The sequence below is a fragment of the Kogia breviceps genome, chromosome 14 (assembly GCF_026419965.1).
Source record: "Kogia breviceps isolate mKogBre1 chromosome 14, mKogBre1 haplotype 1, whole genome shotgun sequence".
NCBI classification, from domain to species: Eukaryota; Metazoa; Chordata; class Mammalia; order Artiodactyla; family Physeteridae; genus Kogia; species Kogia breviceps.
In genome coordinates, this window is record NC_081323.1 from 69137068 (window position 1) to 69159318 (window position 22251).

At 38.2% G+C, this 22251-nt stretch overlaps 1 protein-coding gene across 1 annotated transcript in view; it reads right to left on the minus strand.

The window, feature by feature from the left end:
• Positions 1 to 22251, minus strand: part of DNAH3 (dynein axonemal heavy chain 3) — a 198960-nt gene that overhangs the window by 52002 nt on the left and 124707 nt on the right. Inside the window, exons 42-44 of the mRNA XM_059036889.2 lie at positions 9622 to 9725; positions 7167 to 7461; positions 5381 to 5560 (exon numbers count right to left, since the gene is read on the minus strand). Of these exons, the coding sequence (XP_058892872.1) occupies positions 5381 to 5560; positions 7167 to 7461; positions 9622 to 9725 (579 nt within the window). The remainder of the gene's footprint in view (positions 1 to 5380; positions 5561 to 7166; positions 7462 to 9621; positions 9726 to 22251) is intronic.

Here is a 22251-nt window from a genome sequence, read left to right on the forward strand (position 1 = left end):
TATAATCCTACTTTATACATATAACACACTCAGAATAAGAATATACTACCGCCACCAATTACAACAACAGAAGAGTTTAAAACTTCTTGTATGTGCTATCCTCATCCCCCTCCATTTTCAACTGTTCAATATCTACATCATCAAATCATATAGGCTTTATATATTATAATCTCTCCCATGTAGTCTTAGTTCAACAAATAACCACATTAAGTAATGCTCACTACCAGTTGTTACATTGATCTCTTTATAGCTATTTTGATCATGTGAAACCCATTTTCTAATAGATTCCTGAGAAAGGGCTTATGGAAATAAGTCTCTGAGTTCTTGCATGTTGATAATAGTTTTTATTTTATACTTGAAGGTCAGCTTTGCTGGCAATAAAAGCCTTGACTCTCACTGTATTCCCTCAAGTATCATAAATATGTTATTCTGTTTTCCCTAACATAACGATTGTAGTTGAAAATTCTTAAGATGATCTAATTTTCTTTTCCTTTAAAGTCCAGTGATTTTACTAGTCTTGGTAATGATCATTTTTATTTATTTATTTTTATTTTTGTGGTATGCGGGCCTCTCACTGTTGTGGCCTCTCCCGTTGCGGAGCACAGGCTCCGGACGCGCAGGCTCAGCGGCCATGGCTCACGGGCCCAGCCGCTCCGCGGCATGTGGGATCTTCCTGGACCGGGGCACGAACCCGTGTCCCCTGCATCGGCAGGCGGATTCTCAACCACTGCGCCACCAGGGAAGCCCCGGTAATGATCATTTTTGAGTCTGTATTCTTAGGTACACAATGTACCTTTTCAATATGTAATTTTCAAAAATACTTTTTTTGAGGGCACATTTTATTGGATTATAGCTTTTATTATTAGTTCTGTTTTCTTCTTTGAAGAAACTTCGGTTTTCTTCTTTAGACACTCCTATTAGTTGTATGTTGGATTTTCTCTACCTAACTTTAATATTTGTTACTTTCTCTCAAACCTTTTAGTTCCTTTCTTCATTTCTAGAAAAAAATTTTATTGTGATAAAACATACATAGCATAAAATTTACCATTTTAGCCATTTTTTAAGTGTACAGTTTAGCGGCATCAAGCACATTCACATTGTTGTGTGAACATCACCACCACCTATCTCCAGAATCTTTTCATCTTCTGCAACTGAAACTCATTAAGCACTAACTTCCCATTTCTCTCTCCCTAGCCTCTGGTAACAACCATTCTACTTTTTGTCTCTGTGAACCTGAGTTCCTCACATAAGTGGAATCATACAATATTTGTCCTTTTGTAACTGGCTTATTTCACTAACATAATGTCTTTAAGGTTCATCCATGTTGTGGTGTGTCTTTGTTTTCTGATTTAAAAATTCCTTCTAATTTTTTATTTCTTAAGGCATTACTGATTGTATTTATTCTGTTTTTGCTCCTTTTAGTTTTGGCTTCATTTCTAAGGTAACTTTTTTTCCCTACTTCTTGAGTTCCATCATTCAATTTCTAAGTTTTTCTAATTCTGATTTATGTCATTCTTTCCTGTCTTGTATTATCTCATCAATGTCTTTCAGATTATTTTGAAGTAATAGATTAAAGTTTTTAAAGTATGTCTTTCTGTTGTGCTTTTGAAGCAGGGGTGTTTTTCTCTATTCTCTTCCTTCCTACATTAATTTTTATGAAACATGACCTCAGTACTTTTCTTTGCTCATTTTTATATATGCAATTAGAGAAGGCTTGACTCAGATGGCTTTTCTAACTCCACAAAGTTTCCTTTTCTGTTAATTTTTTTTTTTTTTTTTTTTTCGGTATGCGGACCTCTCACTGTGTGGCCTCAGTGAGAGCACAGGCTCCGGACGCGCAGCCTCAGTGGCCATGGCTCACAGGCCCAGCCGCTCCACGGCATGTGGGATCTTCCTGGACCGGGGCACGAACCCGTGTCTCCTGCATCGGCAGGCAGACTCTCAACCACTGTGCCACCAGGGAAGCCCTCTGTAGATTTCTTAAGTGTTCAAAAATATAGTGGCTTGCTTTCTGAACTTTCCTGCCTCTGTTCCTCTCTCTCATTCTCATTTTGACCTTCTCTTTCCTTTGTTTCTAGTAATCTTAACTTGCTCAATTCTGATTCAACTCCAGTTTCTCTTCAGTGTAGGGTCTCACCTTGTATGGGAGACCTTGGGTTGTTAGTTTAGAGAAATCACAACTGGCTATAATGCTCTAGTCCCTCAGAGCTCACTGCAGGTTCACTGTGTTTACTTGTTATTTGAGAAGGTAAAATCCTGCCAACTTCAGCTCCTGTTCTCAAATTGGTTGCCATGCTTATCAGTGAATACCTGTTTGCTACTTTTGGGTTCAACCATTCTCAGGTCTGTTAGATGTCTCAATACTTCCCTCTGCTTTCTCCCACACAGATGCAGATAACATGTGGGTCTTGTAGCTGCCAGTGGTTTGTTCCCACCAATTATACTTTAGAATATGTGGGGAATACTCTGCCAACTAGTTTTGTTGTAAATGTTGTTTATAGGCTTTTGGTTTTGCCAGCTAGTTGCTCTGTTTATGGGAATTTGGGAAGAGCCAAAAATGATGATTCTGGTACAGTTGCTGCCATTTTTCCCAAAACTCTTTTCTATATCTATCTATCTATCTAATTATCTATATATATATATGGCATTTTTTTTAAAAAGGAAAATACATATGTCAGTATGTAAGTATTATATATATATATATATATACTCCACTATACTTATGTATTGACATATGTAGGTTTTTCTTTTTTTAAAAAAATAGCCAGAATAATATTTTACACGTTGATCTTGAACCATTTACAGTTGTGTGAACTTGAGAAATTCACTTACTCTTTTGATGATAAGGATACTAATAGTACTTAATGTTTGTTAATGTTACCTAAACCCAGATCAGTCTTCTGTCAAGCCATACTCTCAACCACCATACTATATTGCCTTGAGCTTCAGGTTTCCCATCTCAGCCCTGAAAGCTGGCAGCTGGTCTGGCAAATATCATCTAGGCTGTTAGTTCTCCACTGAACACAATTTCATTAAATATCAACATCAGATGAGGTCACTCCCTAGCTATGATGGAACAAGATAGAAACAAGTTTGCTCTGAAACCATGAAAACTTCCCCCCTAGCTAATATGAGTGACTCTACTTCTTTACCAAGCAGAGAAAAAAATTAAGATACCCACTCATCAAATTGTCCCTACTTTCTGAGATTACCCAATCCCAAACAGAGTCCCTGGTTCCTTAAGCCTTTCCTCACATCACCCAGCACAAGCCCATTTAACTCTCTTTCACCAGGCACTCTCATGGTTCTCCATGCTGTGCAGACACCCTTTCCACAGCAAATTAATAAACCCAATTTCACTTGACTACCGATGTGTTCCTGGCAGACTTTGGGCACTGGTCTTTATTATAGGATCTTTTCAAATATCATATATGTGACATAGTCTGAAAACTGTCAATTGCTACACAGATGTTAGTAATTACTATTTCCATGATATGTACTGGAAACAGATATTCCCTTTTGAATAGATCTCCACCCCCTGCCAGTTTTATTGAGATATAATTGACATATAACATATATAAGCTGAAGGTTTACAACATGATGATTTGATGCATATAGATATTGCAAAATGATTGCCACAATAAGGTTAAGTAACAATTCCATTGTTGCTGTTTTTGTTAACTAGAGTCACCACGCTATACATTAGATTCCCAAAACTTATTCTTCTTATAACTGGAAATTTGTACCCTTTGACCAACATCTCCTCATTTCCCCCATCCCCTAACCCCTGGCAACCACCATTCTACTCCTGTTTCTATGAGTTTGGCTTTTTTAGATGCCACATGTAAGTGATATCATATAGTATTTGTTTTTCTCTGTCTGACTTATTTCACTTAGCATAATGTTCTCAAGGTCCATCCATGTTGTCACAAAGGGTAGGATTTCATTTTTTTTATGGCTGAATAATATCCCATTGTGTGTGTGTGTGTGTGTGTGTATACATCTTTATCCATTCATCCATCAATGGACCCTTTGGTTGTTTCCATGACTTGACTATTGTGAATAATGTTGCAATGAACATGGGAGTGCAGATATTTCTTCAAGATAGTGATTTCATTTCCTTCAGATATACCCAGAAGTGTCATTGCTGGATCATATGGTAGTGCTATTTTAAATTTCTTGAGGAACCTCCTACTGTTTTTCATAGTGGCTGCACCAATTTACATTCCCACCAACAGTGTACGAGGGCACTTGTTATCTCTTGACTTTTTGTTAATAGCCATTCTATCAGGTATGAGGTGATATCTCACTGTGATTCTGATTTTCATTTCTCTAATAATTAGCAATATTGAACATCTTTTCATGTGCCTGTTAGCCATTTGTATGTCTTCTTTAGAAAAATGTCTATTCGAATTCTCTATACATTTTCCAATCAGATTGTTTGTTGTTTTGCTATTGAGTTGTATGAATTCCTTACATAGTTTGTATATTAACTCCTTATCAGAAAGATGGTTTGCAAATATTTTCTCCTATTGAATGACTAGGTCTTAGAGAAAAGTAATATACCAAGTTCCTCTCCCTCTCACTAGTGAGAGAAGTGTTGAATTTATAGACGCTAAGTGCCTGAGATCCTGTTATACTTAAACCCAAGGCAAAGGTACTCCTGGACTCTATACTTGAAGTGGAAGGTGATGGGTTTGTGTACCCAAGTAAAATCACCCTGCTTATCTTCCTTATTTTACAAATGAAAAAGACAAATGCCACAGAGGAGAGCAAGGTCACAGAATCTGAAGTCTGGAAATGGCATTAAGATTCTTAACCAAGGATGTATCTCAGAATAAAAGTATGAAAATCTGTAGACCTAGATGGATCAAGTTGCACCTGAAGCAAAATATCTTCCTGAAGTGTTAGATGACAGGGGAAAAAGTCTTATTTATTTGTTTGTTTATTATCATTATGATTTTCCTTAGGCCACTTTGGGTTAGGTGTTCTATCTCTGGCAATCCAAAGAATTATGAGAAACACAATAGGTGAATCTGTCATGCACCCTTAGTTGAGAACCTCTGATCTAGCCTTCCTCCTGGAACACATGCTGTCCACACTGAACTCCCCTCTTCATGGGGCTCTCTGTTCCTCTAAGCCCTAGCCAAAGATGCCTCAAATCCTCTTTTCATCTTCCCATCCTATTTTATACAACTACCAACATGAAATATTCAAATGTCACTGCTTGAAGCTAACTCAAGTGTCTCTGGCTACAGCCTAAACACACCTTTCTCCACCTTCCATCAGGACGAGTGCCCTGCACCAACCCTCCATTCATGAAGGTGGTCTGGCTCTGCAGGGGGTGGGTGAAGAGTAAGGAACTCTCTCCTTCACGTACCAGTAATGTCATTTCTTCCTCCACCAGGGGGGCTCATGGCTGTCACAAGCAGCACATCAACAATGCCCAGCTTGTTTGTGTCCTTCTTGTCAAACCAGTAACCGTGGTCAATCCATTGCCTCAGGAGCTCAATGGGGGGCTGGGCCCCATACACCTCTTTGGCTGGCATGTTGAGGTCATCTGGGGAAAGAAGCCATGGCCACAGATTGTAAGTCTATGGGATCCTTTGCTCTCACAGGAGGTAGCAGATGATTATCCCTCCATGGGAGAGTCTGTGCCCAGTTGTTACATCCTCACTCTAGGCAGGGCTCAGCCAGTGGACATTCTCACCATAATAGAAGAGCTTTTCCTGGGTTCTGGGCTCTCCTGCTTTATTGACAGATTGGCATTAACAAACAGACATTTAATTTTTTCTCATATTTCCTCCAGGGTAGGGATTGATTTTCTAAAATAGCATATTGCTCAGTCCTGGCACATAGAAGGCACTCAATAAACTCCAATGAACATTGATTAAATGCCCAGTTTTGTGTCATGTAAGATTTTAGGAGTTTTATACATATTATCTCATCTAATCAAAATAATGACTTTATAAGGAAGCGAGTATTACCTTTATGTTAGAGGTGAGGAACTGAAGGTCATGGAATAATATGCTTAGGGTCACAACATGCTTAGGGTTAAAAAGTGAGACTTGGACCTAGGTCTGTTTGGCTGCAAAGCTTAATCTGCTTTTGGATATACCATAAAAATAGGAAGGGAGAAAAGACTGGAGGAAAGGAGAAAGGGGGAAAAGAAAGGGAAACGAAATAGGATCCCTGCCTTTAAGGAGCTGTTGCTAATTGGCAAGGTTATAAATACATGAAACATTTACTATCAATACATGAATTTTAAAGATAGGACATGAGATAACCCAGAAGGGCAGGGCATTACTATTACTAAATGAGAATTTTATGAGTCAGCAGTAAGAGAGTGGAAAAGATAATGTATCTGGCACCAAGAAACCTGGTTTTGGCTCGTGGTTCCAGAATTTTCTAGATGTTTGACCCTGAACAGGGAATTTAACCTCTGGAGCCTCAATTAACTGACTAGTAAAGTGATAATGGTGGCTAATAAACTGATGGGGCTGTGAGGCTCAAACAAAATAAATGAGGAAGTGCTATGTACACATAAAATCCTGGGAAAATTCAATGTGCTTATTTCACAAATATTTATTTAGCAACTATTAGATTTCTTCATATACTGATAACATATTTATCTGGCACATAATGGAATAGGAGCTCATCACAAAGTGTGAGTTGCTTCTGGAGATGCAAGAGGGCAAACACCACAATCCCCTTCTGGACCTAACTGCTTCTCACTACAAAGTAACTTTGCCTGATCAATGGGCTCAACTTCATTCCAGGAGAAACTGGGATCCTCTCTCAGGCAAAAAGGCCTGGACCGTGCCTCACTTACTGAAAATTTGGCTTACAGTACATGGTTAACAAATAGTTGGTAATGAATGAAAGGACAGGAAACAAAAAATGAAAGAAGGAAGAGAGGGAGGGAAGGGAGAGAAGAAGGGATGGAAAGATGGAAGGAAGGAAGGAGGGAAGAAAGGAAGAAAGGAAGGAAGGAAGGAAGGAAAATAGGAGGGGAGGGAAGGAATGCTGAATTTTATTAACCAGAAATATTTTATCTCCCAGAGAGAGTAAAAGGCCTTTACAGTGGCCCTACAAGGGGAGATTCTGTTTTGCTGCAGCTTAGAGTAGAAGAATTTGGTGTGTCCAGATCTAGGCCAATGCCTTACCCACAAATACCACTGCTTTCTTCCCTATGGGAGGCCCAAAAAGGCCCTTCCGCCGTCGATCCAGCTTGGACATGATGATATCCTGGGTCTGACTGGCTGAAGTTCTGGCAGAGAAATTGATGCAGTTGGGCAGATAAGTATTTTGGGGAAGGCGGAAAAGGAAGTTGTTGGTGATGACTGATTTGCCAGTGCCCGTGGGTCCTACGAACAGCATTGGAATCTCATGGTCCAGGTAGGTCTTCAAGAAGAAGGACTGCCGGGCTGTTTCCATTGTGGGGATGATGAGTTCTGAGACCTGTGCCACAAAGACATGGTGAGTCTTGGTACTGAGCCCAGGAGATTGGGTCTCGGAATTCAGGAGACTTGGGTTCTATCCTTACTATCCATTCAGCTCCATCTCTTATTTATCTTTATGATTTTGAGTATTTTACCTCTCCAGGGGCCTTAGTTTCTTCATCTATAAAATGGGGATAATAATGGCACCTCGTTCACTGAGCTGTTTTGAGGATTAAATTAAATCTTGCACGTAAATATGGGCATTTTAGAGATGAGGAAACTCTGTTTTAGAGATGAGAAAACTGAGATCCAGAGCTCACTTACACACCAAGTAAGTGGAAATGCAAGGATTTTAATTCCAGCTTGTCTGATTCCAAGGTTTATATTCTTAACCACTGAAATGTCATATTATAAATACCAATTACAGTAAGGATGGGTCTATAGCTACTGCCATCTGAGACCCTTGCTCTGAACCAAGCTGTCTGCCTTGCCCCAGGAAAGATCCACCTCCCATACGCCACCTATATACTGTTTGTTCAAGAAGGGTTAGGTGTGACCCTTGACCCCCATTCCCTGTGCTTGTTCCTCATCTGCTTTTCCTAATGCTTAGATTCTTGGTTGTTCCTATTAACTCCTTTTCCAATATGGAAATTGCAATACTATTCCTGGTATTCAGGCTCCAATTGGGCTCTAAGGGCTTGGTCTTGAGCTCCTGGAATCCCTATTACTTAGATGTCTACTACTTATATGTCTAGACTAGAAGGGCTAGTGAACATGGAGCCACTGTGTTGTGCAACTCTAGGGAGCACCATTCACACTATGATTTATGCAAATGGTGCCCCTAAAGCAAAACTAGACCATAATGCAAGTGGTACCAACAGGGACTGTGCAACATGGTGGCCTTGTGTATATTGGTAGACAAAGTCTTGGCTTCTTTTGATAAATAATTTGATCAAAGTAAAAGAGCAGATAGAACAAAGGAATTGAAGTGGTGAGGAAGAGAATTAACAGGTGTTGAGCTATGGATGTTTTGCCTCTGTTATTCCCTGCAGCTTTCCCAATAACCCTCTGAGGCAGGTATATTATTAGCTCACTTTTTCAGATGAAAAAATTGAGACTGGAGGATGGCTGGCTAACTTGTCCAAAGCCACATAGCCAGTAAGTGATACTGAATGCAGAACCAGGTACCAAGACTAGGAATTTAAAGCAGGTTTTGTTTCATATATTTTTATTTTCAGGGGCTAGAACAATTTTTTGACAAAGGAAAAATTCCCAGCAGAACTAAAATATTTTCTGCATTGGACTTTTATTTGTATGAATCCAGCAAGATTTCAAACTCCTAGAGCTCAGGTGATTAAGTTCTTTAAGGAGAATGAAAGTTTAGGGCCTCAGTGCTGTGGGGTTCTTTACAAGACTCAGCCTCCAGGGTGTGTCCTGAACTCAACACACATTCACTCCTGCTTACTGCACCCTTTTCACAAGCAGCTGTGCTCCTGTCTGGTGTCTGACTTTGTCGTCAATATTTCCACTTTCCCATCCACCTCCTACTACTCTATCTGGGGCCTGAACAATCTACAATCACCCCCAGAAAGATAAATTATGTCCACTAGATAACTGCAAATAGAGGCATTAAATTGCACATTTGGAAAAAAATTTCCACAAGGAAATGAGCAGGAGTTGTAGGTGAACTGTCTGCTAACCAGAAAATCTATTAATCAGTACCCATTTTTCTGAGAATTCTGATTAAAGAAATCTTTCTCTGGGGATTTTAAAGAAAAGGCAAGGATCTTTTTGGCTGAGATAGGTGAGAGGTGGACTGATGACCATCTGGCATTATAGACAGTGATAATAATCAGAATAGCAACAGCATAATCTAGCACACAGTGTGTGCCACAAATTCATGTATGATGTCTTCAATCCTTGCAGCCATCCTTTAGGTATTTTTTCTGCTATTGTGTAGTTGAGTAAATTGAGGGAGGCAGAGAGAGTGAAGGCTGAGTAAGGAACCTGGGACTCTCTGATTCTAAAGTCCATGTTTTGAAGGCTCAGTCCAGCTCATGTTTGAACCTTTTTCTAAAGTAAGTTCTTAAAAATGCTAACCCAGACCTGCTGTTAACCTCTCCACTTTGCTGAATATCAGGTCATTACCAAAGTTCCATAGCCAATAACTCTCTTTTACCTTTGCATCTGCTGGGATATCTTCCTCCTCTTTGGTGATATACTCTGTCCATGTGTACCAATGTCCACCACCTTGCTTGAGGAAATAAAAATCATAGATGCTTCCTGGACCCAAAGAAATAGAATAGGTTATTAGTATATCAGGGGTTTACATTTCATATTTGAGGTATTTAACTACCTCAGCCATAGGCATCTGAAATGTGTAACAGTACTGGCATAGTTGTGTAACGGTATAACCTGGAACAACACCTTTTAAAGAGCAATAACTTTATTATATGTATAAAAATAATAGGTGCTAATTATACAAATAATTATTCTTAATAATATAAAGAGGAAGTATTGAAAAGAACAAAAAAGGAAGAAAACAAATCACTCCAAATCTCACATCTAGAGATAACTTTTGATGGCAACCCTTCCAGTCCTCTCTCAAGGTACACAAACATATTAAAGATGGAAGTATAGGTAGATGAAAGAAAGGATTTTATTAGACTAGGATCATTTGCTATTATATATCATATACTATGTATATATTTATGATTTATATGAATACAACATAAAATATAATATATATTTTTATATATTATACTATTAAAAATAAAAACATTAAATCTAATTTTACTTAAATTAGAAGAAAAGGAGACTAAAATGAAACTGAAGGACCTGCTGAACTTCAGATAATTATTATTCACTACAAGAGATATTGGTTCCTAAAAGTGGTTTCTTTTTTTTTAAATTCAATTGAGGTATAATTGACAAATAACATTATATTAGTTTCAGGTATAAAATATAATGATTCAATATTTATATATACAGTGAACTGATCACACTATAAAATTATATTAATAAAGATTGTATACATAATATATAATGCATATAATGTCAAATGATTCTATTCTTATAAAATCTGTCACCATACATAGAATTTTTTTTCTTGTGAGGAAAACTTTTTTTGTATAGTTGACTTACAAAGTTGTGTTAGTTTCAGGTGTACAGCAAAGTGATTCAGGTACACATATATATGTATATATGTATTATTTTTCAGATTCTTTTACATTATAGGTTATTATAAAATATTGAATATAGTTCCCTGTGCTATACAGAAGGCCCTTGTTGATTATCTATTTTATATATAGCAGTATGTATATATATTTTTTGGCTGCATTGGGTCTTCATTGCCATGCGCAAGGCTTTCTCTAGTTGTGGCGAGCGGGGCTACTCTTCATTGAGGTGAGCGGGCTTCTCACTGCGGTGGCTTCTCTTGTTGAAGTCCATGGGCTTGAGGCACGTGGGCTTCAGTAGCTGGGGCACATGGGCTCAGTAGTTGTGACTCACAGGCTCTAGAGCACAGGCTCAGTAGTTGTAGTGCAAGGGCTTAGTCGCTGCACAGCTTGTGGGATCTTCTGGGACCAGGGCTGGAACCTGTGTCCGCTGCATTGGCAAGTGGATTCTTAACCACTGCGCCACCAGGGAAGTCCAGTAGTGTGTATATGTTAATCCCAAACTACCAATTTATCCCTCTCCCTCCTTTCCCTTTTGGTAACCATACGTTTGTTTTCTATGTCTGTGAGTCTATTTCTGTTTTACAAATAAGTTCATTTGTATCATTTTTTTAAGAGTCCACAAACTAGTGATATCATATGATATTGACTTTCTCTGTCTGACTTCACTTCATATGATAGTGTCTAGGTCCATCCATGCTGCCATAAATGACATTATTTCATTCTTTATTCTGGCTGAGTAATATTCCATTGTATGTATATGCACCACATTTTCGTTATTCATTCCTCTGTTAATGGACATTTAGGTTGCTTCCATGTCTTGGCTATTGTAAATAGTGCTGCTATGTATATTGGGGTGCAGGTATCTTTTCAAATTATATTTTCTCCAGGTGTATGCCCAGGAGTGGGATTGTTGGATCATATGGTAACTCTATTTTTAGTGTTTTGAGGACCCTCCATACTGTTCCCCATAGTGCCTGCACCAATTTACATTCCCACCAACAGTGTAGGAGGGTTACTTTTTCTCCACACCTTGTCCAGCACTTATTATTTGTACACTTTATGGTGATGGCCATTCTGACTGGTGTGAAGCGATAACTCAATGTAGTTTGGGTTTCCATTTCTCTAATAATTAGCGATACTGAGCACCTTTTCATATGCCTGTTGGCTATCTGTATGTCTTCTTTGGAAAAATGTCTTTTTAGGTCTTCTGTCCATTTTTTTGATTGGGTTGTTTGTTTGATATTAAGCTGTATGAGCTGTTTGTATAGTTTGGAAATTAATCCCTTGTCAGTTGCATTGTTTGCAAATATCTTCTCCCATTCTGTAGGTTGTCTTTTTGTTTATGGTTTCCTTTGCTGCGCAAAAGCTTTTAAATTTAATTAGCTCCCATTTGTTTATCTTTGCTTTTGTTTCCATTACTCTAGGAGACGAATCCAAAAAAATATTGTGATTCATGTCAAAGAGTGTTCTACCTATGTTTTCTTCTAGGAGTCATATAGTATCTAGTCTTACATTTAGGTCTTTAACGCATTTTGAGTTTATTTTTGTATATGGTGTTAGAGAATGTTCTAATTTCATTCTGTTACATGTAGTTGTCCAGTTTTCCCAGCACCATTTATTGAAGAGCTTGTGTTTTCTCCATTGCATAGTCTTGCCTCTTTTGTCACAGATTAATTGACCATAAGTGTATGGGTTTATTTCTGGGCCTTCTGTCCTCTTCCATTGATCTATGTGTCTGTTATTGTGCCAGTACCATACCGTTTTGATTACTGTAGCTTTGTAGTATAGTCTGACGTCAGGAAGCATGATACCTCCGGCTCCCTTCTTCTTTGTCAGGATTGCTATGGCAATTCTGGGTCTTTTATGGTTCCATATAAAATTTAGGATTATTTGTTCTAGTTATGTGAAAAATGTCATTGATAATTTGATAAGGATTGCATTGAATCTGTAGATTGCCTTGGGTAGCATGGTCATTTTAACAATATTGATTCTTCCAATCCAAGAACATTATATATCTTTCCATCTGTTTGTATTGTCTTCAATTTCTTTTATCAGTGTCTTATAGTTTTCAGAGTATGGGTATTTTGCCTCCTTAGGTAGGTTTATTCCTAGGTATTCTATTCTTTTTGATGCAATGGTAAATGGGATTGTTTCCTTAATTTCTCTTTCTGATATTTCATTGTTAGTGTATAGAAATGCAACAGAGTTCTCTATATTAATTTTGTATCCTTCAACTGTACCAAATTTGTTGATGAGCCCTAGTCATTTTCTGGTAGTGTCTTTAGGATTTTCTATGTATAGTGTCATGTCATCTTCGAACTGTAACAGTTTTACTTCTTTTTCAATTTGGATTCCTTTTGCTTATTTATTTTTCTTCTCTGATTGCTGTGGCTAGGACTTCCAAAACTATGTTGAATAAAAGTGGGAAGAGTGGGCAACCTTGTCTTCTTCCTGATCTTAGAGGAAATGATTTCAGCTTTTCACCATCGAGTATGATGTTAGCTGTGGGTATGTCATATATGGCCTTTATTATGTTGAGGCTTGTCCCCTCTACATCCACTTTTTGGAGAGTTTTTAATTATAAACGGATACTGATTTTATCAGAAGCTTTTTCTGCATCTATTGAGATGATCATATGTTTTTTATTCTTCAATTTAATGTGTTGTTCCACATTGTTTGATTTGTGGAAATCGATAAATCCCACTTGACCATGGTGTATAATCCTTTTAATGTATTGTTGGATTCGGTTTGCTAGTATTTTGTTGAAGTGTTTTTGCATCTATGTCCCAAAACAGATCTATTTGAGTCCAAATCCTATGGTCTTTCTGCTTCCCCAAACTGAGGTTGGAGACCATGAAAGTAATGCCAAGTCTTCTGCTTATGTGATTTTCTCCTGTACTGTTCAGCAGCTCTGTAGTATGAGTGGAAAGAAAAAAAGGGGTGGTGTATTGATCCAAGATTGGGGTTTTGCCGGGTGTGTTTGGCAGGAGGACAAGGGAAGGAGGGAGTAGAGGTGCTGATGAGAGAGAAAGGTGGAGGAGGTGGGCCTTGGGGGCCAAGCTGGAGGGGAGGGCTGGAGGGGCTGGTAGGTAGGGAGACAGCAGAAAGGTTGTGGGGGAGGCAGAAGCCAGTTGTAGCAGAGCTGGAGAGTTACAGGGCTACAGGTTGTTTGTGAGAAGTCAGGATGCTTGAACTTGGATTCTGAGTTGCCTTCCCATTCCACCAATTCTTCCAAACTACAATCATAATACCCATCTGGAACCACTCCCCACCTTCCCCACAAAAGCGACACAAAGTTCCTATGATCCTTTTTCCCAGTGAAGTCCTTGCCTCTGTAATTGGTGGGTGTCTTTTTCTTTTTTTCACTTTAAGATGAGGAGTGGGAATAAGAAGGGTGTCAGGGAAGGACCTGGCCTCCCATCCAACTGTTCCTTACTGACTCACTGTGGGGTTCCGGGTGAATGACTCCCTTCTCAATTTCCTCATCTAGAGAATGCCATGAGAAGTCTATGAGATACTGTTTGCAAAGCCTGCAGAATGAAATAAAATTTTTAAAAAAATAAGAGAAAAACCTTCTGAAGTGGACATGGAGAATTACCCAGGCCCCGGCAAGACAAATGCTAGGCCATGTGATTCACAGCAGCAGCAGGCATGACAGGGCCTGCCCCACTGCCCAGCCAGGTAAGCTGTAAGCACAAATGACTTGCTTCTCTCTCCACAAGACCCGCCTATAATTGGCCCAAAGAGGGCAGGCTTGGTGGTTGTAGGGTGTATGTGTGTGTGAGCAAGAGAGTCTTGAGCTTCAGTTAAAGGGATGAAACATTTCAGTCCATCAGTTCAAACATTTCAGTTCATCAAACATTTCAGTTCATCAGTACTTTCTGTGATGAAAACTTTTAATATTTACCCTCTTAACAAGATGCTTCTTAATTTAAAAATATTTTTAAGCCATTAGGGTTTAAAGTCATTATAATTTTAAAAATAATTTAATCCAACTTTGCTATTATATTTTAACTTTTTATTGTGAAAAAATTTTAAAATACACAAAAATAAGGAGAATAGTATAATAAACTGCCATGTACCCATTATCTAGCTTCAATAATCTTCAACATTTTGCAACTCTTGTCTCATTCATTTCCCCAACACCAACCAGCACCATATTCATTTTCCTTCCCTCCTCACATCCTCCTTACCTTTTGTCTTCTTTCTTTGTCTGAAGTATTTTGAAGTAAATCCTGATATCACATTTCATTTGTAAATACATGTGACTTGATGTTAAACCAGTTTCATTGATTCCTTTATGAACTATGACGTGATTAACTCTCACTCTCCCTTCTCCTCTCCTTTCGTTCCTTTTATTGTTCTTGATGATATAACTTTTACTTTTTCAGGGATTATAACACTGACATTTTGTTCTGCAACTATAATTTTCCCATTCCTTAGTCTTAGGTCTCTATTTAAATAGGTTCAACACTCAAACTCAGGGCTTTTAACACAGACTATTTAAGAGTTTTGTTTTTTTTAATTTGACATGTACACTCTGCTGTGTTTATTTATTTATTTATTTTTGTATTTTATTTTGGCTGCACCAGAACTTAGTTGCAGCATGTGGTATCTTCATTGCGGCATGTGGGATCTTTAGTTGCGGCATGTAGGCTTATTTTCGGCATGCAGGCTTCTTAGTTGCAGCATGTATGCGGGATCTAGTTTCCCGACCAGCGATCAAACCCGGGCCCCCTGCATTGAGATTGTGGAGTCTTACACACAGGACCAGCAGGGAAGTCCCCAAGAGTTCTTTATCTTGATTGATTTGTTAGTTGGCTGATTTCATTTTGTATTTCCAAGAAGGGACTTATCAGGGCTCTATTCTCTCAGATCTTGCATGTTTGACAATGTTTGCCTTTTGTATTTGAACCTGTGACTTGGCTGAGAGTAGTATTCTTATGTCACATTTTCTTTCCTTCAGAATGTTGCAGACCATTGTTCCAGTGTGTTTTCTTGCATCTAGGTTGCTGTGTAAAAGTCTGAGGCCCATCAGATATTTCCACTTTTATTGATTTTTCTTTCCTATACAGATGTGTGATGGAATCTCTTTTATCCTGGAAGTCCAATAATTTAATCATATTATTTCTTTTGGTCAATTATTCTGTATCAGTTTTTCTTGGAATACAGCATACTCTTAAAATTTACAGAAGCAGTTCTTCATTTTTGGAAAAATTTCTGCATTTATATCTTAGTATATATTGTACACTATTTATTGGGTTACCTACTAAAGGAATTAGCACTGTTTGGTCTCCATATCAATCATGTTCTTTAAAATTGCTCTTAGACTTCATCCTCTGCAGCAAGTGTAGTTATCTGAAACCTTTCCTCTAAGCCATTTGTTAGCTGTCTAGACTTGTATGCTTTATTCCTTGCTGGTTCTAATTTATTAGATCATTAATAGCATTGTTTAGCTCTCAATTTGTTTCTTTGGTTTCTCAACCCCTCTTTTTCTCTGATTCTATGGTTTTATCACCTCATCTACAAACTTTAAAATGACAGATTTATTAAGATATAATTCACACATGATATAATTCACCCATTTCAATTGTACAATTCAATCGTTTACTAAAAATACATGTAGGTATGAATATACTAATATTCACAGAGTTGTACAGTCATTACTATAATCAATTTTAAAACATTTCATTGCACCGAAAAGAAACCTCATACCTCTTAGCTGTCACCTCCCAAATCCTCTTCTCGTCCCTCATCTTCCCGTTTGCCCATACACTAGGCAACCACTAATGTACTTTCTGTCTCTATAGATTTGCTATTCTGGACGTTTCATATAACTGAAGTCATCCAATAGATGTTCTTTTGTGATTGGCTTCTTTTACTCATCATAATGTTTTTAAGGTTTATCCATGTTGTATCATGTATTATTACTTCATTTCTTTTTATTGTTGAATAATGTTTAATTGTATGGATATACTATATTTTATTTATTCATTCATCAGTTGATGGACATTTGGACATTTGGATTGTTTCCACTTTTGGGTCATTATGAATTATGCTGTTATGAACATTTGTGTACAAGTCTGTGTGGACATCTGTTTTTATTTCTCTTGGGCATATATCTAGGAGTGGAATTGCTTGGTCATATGGTAACTCTATGTTTAACTTTCTTTTGTTTGTTTAACTTTTGAGGAACCTCCAAATGAATGATGTTTTCCAAAGCTGCTGTACTATTTTACATTTCCATTATAACATATGAGGGTTCCAATTGTTCTACATTCTCACCAACACTTGTTGTTTTCCATCTTTTTTATTATTCTCATTGTAGTTGTAAGTTGGTATCTCGTGGTTTTGATTTGCATTTTCCTGATGGCTATTAATGTTAGTAATGTTGAGTTCTTGTCATGTGCTTATTGGCCCTTTATATATCTTCTTTGGAGAAATGTCTATTCAGTTACTTTGCCCATTTAAAAATTGTGTTATTTATCTTTTTATTATTGAATTAAAATACTTCTTTATGCATTCTATATACAAGTCCCTTATCAGATATATGATTTGCAAAAAAAAATTTCACCCATTCTGTGAGTTGTCTTTTCACTTTCTTTTTAAAAAATATTTATTTATTTATTTATTTTCGGCTGCGTTGGGTCTTTGTTGCTGCACGCAGGCTTTCTCTAGTTGCGTTGAGCGGGGCCTGCTCTTTTGTTGTGGAGCATGAGCTCTAGGCATGCGAGCTTCAGTAGTTGTGGCTCACGGGCTCAGTAGTTGTGGCTCGCGGGCTCTAGAGCGCAGGCTCAGTAGTTGTGGTGCACAGTCTTAGTAGCTCCCCGGCATGTGGGATCTTCCTGGACCAGGGCTCGAACCCGTGTCCCCCGCATTGGCAGGCGGATTCTTAACCACTGCGCCACCAGGGAAGCCCTCGCTTTCTTGATGTTGTCCTACGAAGCACAAAAGTTTTTAATTTTGATGAAGTTCAGTTTAACTATTTTTTCTTTTGTTGCTTGTGCTTTTGGTGTCCTAAGACATTGTTGCCTAGTCCAAGGTCATGAACATTTGTACCTATGTTTTATTCTAAGCTTTCATAATTTTAACTCTTGAATTTAGATCTTTGATCCATTTTGAGTTAATTTTTGACTATGGTGTAAAGTAGAGGCCCAAATTCATTATTTTACATGTATATATTCATTTATTCCAGCACCATGTGTTGAAAGGATTATTCTTTTTCCATAAAATTATATTGGTACCCCTGTCAAAAATCAAGTCACTATAAATATGAGGAGCTTATTTCTGGACTTTCAATTCTATTCCATTGATCTATATATCTATCCCTTTGCCAGTAGCACATTGTTCATCTATAAATTTTAAAAATTAAATTTATATTATTACTAAGTTCTTGCAACACAAATATTTTATGTTTCTTAGGTCATGTTTTTCTTTTAGATTCTCATTCTCTGTCTCTGTCTCTTTCTTTCTGATGTTCTTACTCTGATATAATCAGGTAAAATCTTGACATTTTCCCCACCATTATCTAGGGTGAGTTTATTTCCTTCACTTTATTGGCCACAATTCAAGGGCTGGTGTGTGGATTTGTGTGGATTTCTTTTCTGTAGCCTGAGGGTACAGGGGTTGGATAAAAGGAAATACTCAGTTGCCCTTGCCAGGAAGCCTCCGCTTTGCTCTCTCTTTCTAAAATTTGGCCAATTTTCCAGAACCATGGGTCCATCCCACTCCCACCTCAGTTAGAGACATGATTCACTCCTGAAAAATTCAGCTCACATCCCCCACCCAGCATGGAGCTCTGGAAGATGCAAACCCTGGTAGTTTCTCCCACTCCTAATAAGGTCCTACCAAATTATGGAGGGGTTTCATGCTCAAAGGTTTCTCTTAGACATTTTTTTTGCAGCTTCCCAGTCACCACTGCTGTCTGCTTTTTCCACACTGGTGATTACCAGTGAGAACTCTCAGAATTTTGTCAACTCACCCCCTTTCCTCTCAGCATCACTTTTAGAAGGACAATGGGGCTGTGGGTTGTGGGTTGAGAGATACAACATGTAGGATCTTTTGTTTCTCTCCTTATCCTCTACCTCTCAATGTTTAAAGAATCAGGCTGTAACTGGGAAATTTTTAGGCTTAAACTGTTGTTATTGTTCATATCATTATATATTATAGGAGAGAGTTTCTATTGTCCTATGTCACTGTGCAGCTCTACCTAGAAGTCAATCTGGTACAACACTTTTAGAAAGCAATCTGGCACTATGCTTACAGAGCTACAAAAATGTCTCTAGTCCAAGTCAGAAATCACATTCTGGGAATTTATCATAAGGAAATAATTCATAATGAAAATAATCTCTATACATGAGTATACAGCAACATCTGTGGTAACAAAAATTTAAAAATAATTTACATGTCCCACATTAGAAGATGAGTCAAAATTATGTCTTATAAAATGAATGGAATATTTTAGTCATTAAAATGATAATTACATTATTTACAAAACAGAAAACAGATACATACAAAATACATACAAAACAGAAATAGATGCACAGACATAGAAAACAAACTTATGGTTACCAAAGGAGAAATGAGGGGGTAGGGATAAATTAAGAATTGGGGATTAACAGATACCACTATATCTAAAATAGGTAAACAACAAGGACCTACCATATAGTACAGGGAACTCTACTCAATATCTTGTAAAAACCTGTAATGGAAAAGAATCTGAAAAAGAATAGCCATGTGCATATATATGCGTGTTTATATAAATATATTTATATATATGTAAAACTGAATCACTTTGCTGTACACCTGAAGCATTGTAAATCAACTATACTTCAATAAAAAAAAAGAACTAGGGTCAATGATGTAGATGCACATTCTAGAGAGATGAAGTGACCTTAAGAAGAGAATTCACATTATCTAGAACTAAGAGGAAGATAATGAGATATATACCCAATTAATACTTAAGTAAAATAGAAAACTAAAAATTGAAGTTTTAAAATAAATTATCTATTAAATACTTTAAAATGATAGCTACAAAATCTAAGTATTAATATAGAAAAATGCATTTAAGAAACAATGACAGATAAAATAGAAGAATAAAAAATGGAATATATACCATTATGACAACTATATAAAGAGATGAAAGCAGATGGACAAGATAGAGAAAGATATTTTGAAAACTGAAATACTTGTGATAATGTGGTATGAACAAAAATATTTTTGATCATTTTTATTTAATAGAATTGAATTGTTTTTATAATAAAAAAAGAGATAGAAAAAGCATGATTCAGAAAAGCATTTATCCCCTTCTCTTGCTGATGTTATTAGCTAGAGTTAATCTGTGGCTTGATACAGGAACATTTCGGCCAAAGAGAAAAGGTCCAACTGAGTAAAAGTGGATTTACTGCTGTGTGATCTTGGCCAAGGTTACCATTTGCATATCTGTAAAATGGGCCTGATTTTATATAAAGCTTAGAGAATACCTGTGGAAGGTGAATGAGATATATGTGTCAGACATTTATCATAGCTGTGGGCACACAGAGAGGCACTTGAGAACATTTAGCTCTAGGTCTGTTTGGTCCTCATCAGAGTAGTGCTCCTGTTTGCTCTGCACTGTGATTTTAACTCAAACTCTGATGCAAGTGCAGGGGTGGAATGGGGAGAATAGTAGTAGAAATCCAGGAAGACAAATTAGTTCTATCACCTCTGACCACCCCCTGCCCCAGCTATTTTCCTCGCCTTCACTTGGGAGAACAAGACAAACTTCAACAGAGAGGTGAGTGGGTTTTCAAAAGACACACAATGGGGGACTTCCCTGGCAGTGCAGTGGTTAAGACTTCACCTTCAAACACAGGGGGTACGGGTTCGATCCCTGGTCAGGGAGCTAAGATCTCACATGTCTCATGGCCAAAAAACCAAAACATAAAACAGAAGCAATACTGTAACAAATTCAATAAAGACTTTAAAAAAATGAAAAAACAAACAAAAGAATAAATGGAAATTTAGCACTTCTGGAAAAATAAAGATAAATGTTAGATGATGTTAACCCAACCTTGAGGGAACTCCCCAAAGGACTGCTGGCTTTCCTTAGTGTGCATTCCCCAACACAGTTCCTTCAGCACTTATTTGAGACATCCATGTGCCCCAAGGCTCCTAGATCATGAAAAGCCCAGAAAACAACATCCCATGAGGTCAGAGAAGGCCTCCCTGGAGCTCTCACCATGAGAATTTAAAACCCTGTAGCATGGGCTTCCCTGGTGGCGCAGTGGTTGAGAATCCGCCTGCTAATGCAGGGGACACGGGTTCGTGCCCCGGTCTGGGAAGATCCCACATGCCGCGGAGCGGCTGGGCCCGTGAGCCATGGCCGCTGAGCCAGCGCGTCCAGAGCCTGTGCTCCGCAACGGGAGAGGCCATGACAGTGAGAGGCCCGCGTACCACAAAAAAAAATAAAAAATAAAAAAAAATAAAACCCTGTAGCAAGGCTAGAGAGACATTTTAAGCTTTTTAAGATGGTAATAAGAAAGTAAAATCAAAGCCAGATCAAGAGGCCACATACTACGTGATTCCATGCATTTGAAATGTCCAGAAAAGGCAAATCTATAGAGAGCGGATGAATGGTTGCCTGGGGCTGAGGATGAGAACAGGGATTCACTGAAAATGGGCATGAAGGATCTGACTGGGGTGATCAATGTTCTAAATTTGTTCGAAGGTTCCAATATTCTAAAATTGGACTAGACAGTTGCACAACTAGGCATATTTGCTAAAAACCACTGATTTGCTCACTTAAATGAGTGAATTTTATGGTCTGTAAATTATACCTCAATAAAGCTGTTATATTAGAAGGAATTCACACTTGGCAATTAAAACACATCTTTGGATTTAAATGGGTTCTTGTCTAGGAGCTTTGTAATTTCCTACTGTAAAATACTTAGGAAGGCACAAGAGAAAGGAGTGGAATAATGTCACTGAAAACAAAGACTAAGAGAAGCTAGGCAGAATCTCCTCTAACTAAATAGTAGATGAGCCAGACTGAGAAATTTTACCTCAAGAGACTGCATGAGAAAGAGCAACAGGCCCACTGGGTATACTCCTAGCCTCCCCTCCCCCCACCCCCGGATACAGAGATGCAGAGATGAAGGTGACATCCCACATAGAAAATTAAGCAGCTGTTGCTTTGCCCTGCCAGGTACTATTCTGGGAGACCTGGAAGAACTGTCTCATTTTTTTCTCATCCTTGCCTTGCCAGGCCATCATTCTACAGCTGATAGGGGTGGCAGGGTCCCAGACCACAATGAGGAAGGAGATAGTCACGGCACTTTAAATTCAGTGAGGTATAGTCTTCCAAGGTTAAGAACCACAGTCGCTCCTCAGTTCAAAAATGTCCTTTTTTGGGCTTCGCTGGTGGCACAGTGGTTGAGAATCCGGCTGCCGATGCAGGGGACACGGGTTCGTGCCCCGGTCCGGGAAGATCCCACATGCCGCGGAGCGGCTGGGCCTGCGCATCCGGAGCCTGTGCTCCGCAACGGGAGAGGCCTCAACAGTGAGAGGCCCGCGTACTACACAAAAAACAAAAACAAAAACAGAACAAAACAAAATGTCCTGTTTTAGAATGTTCACAGATGAAACAAATA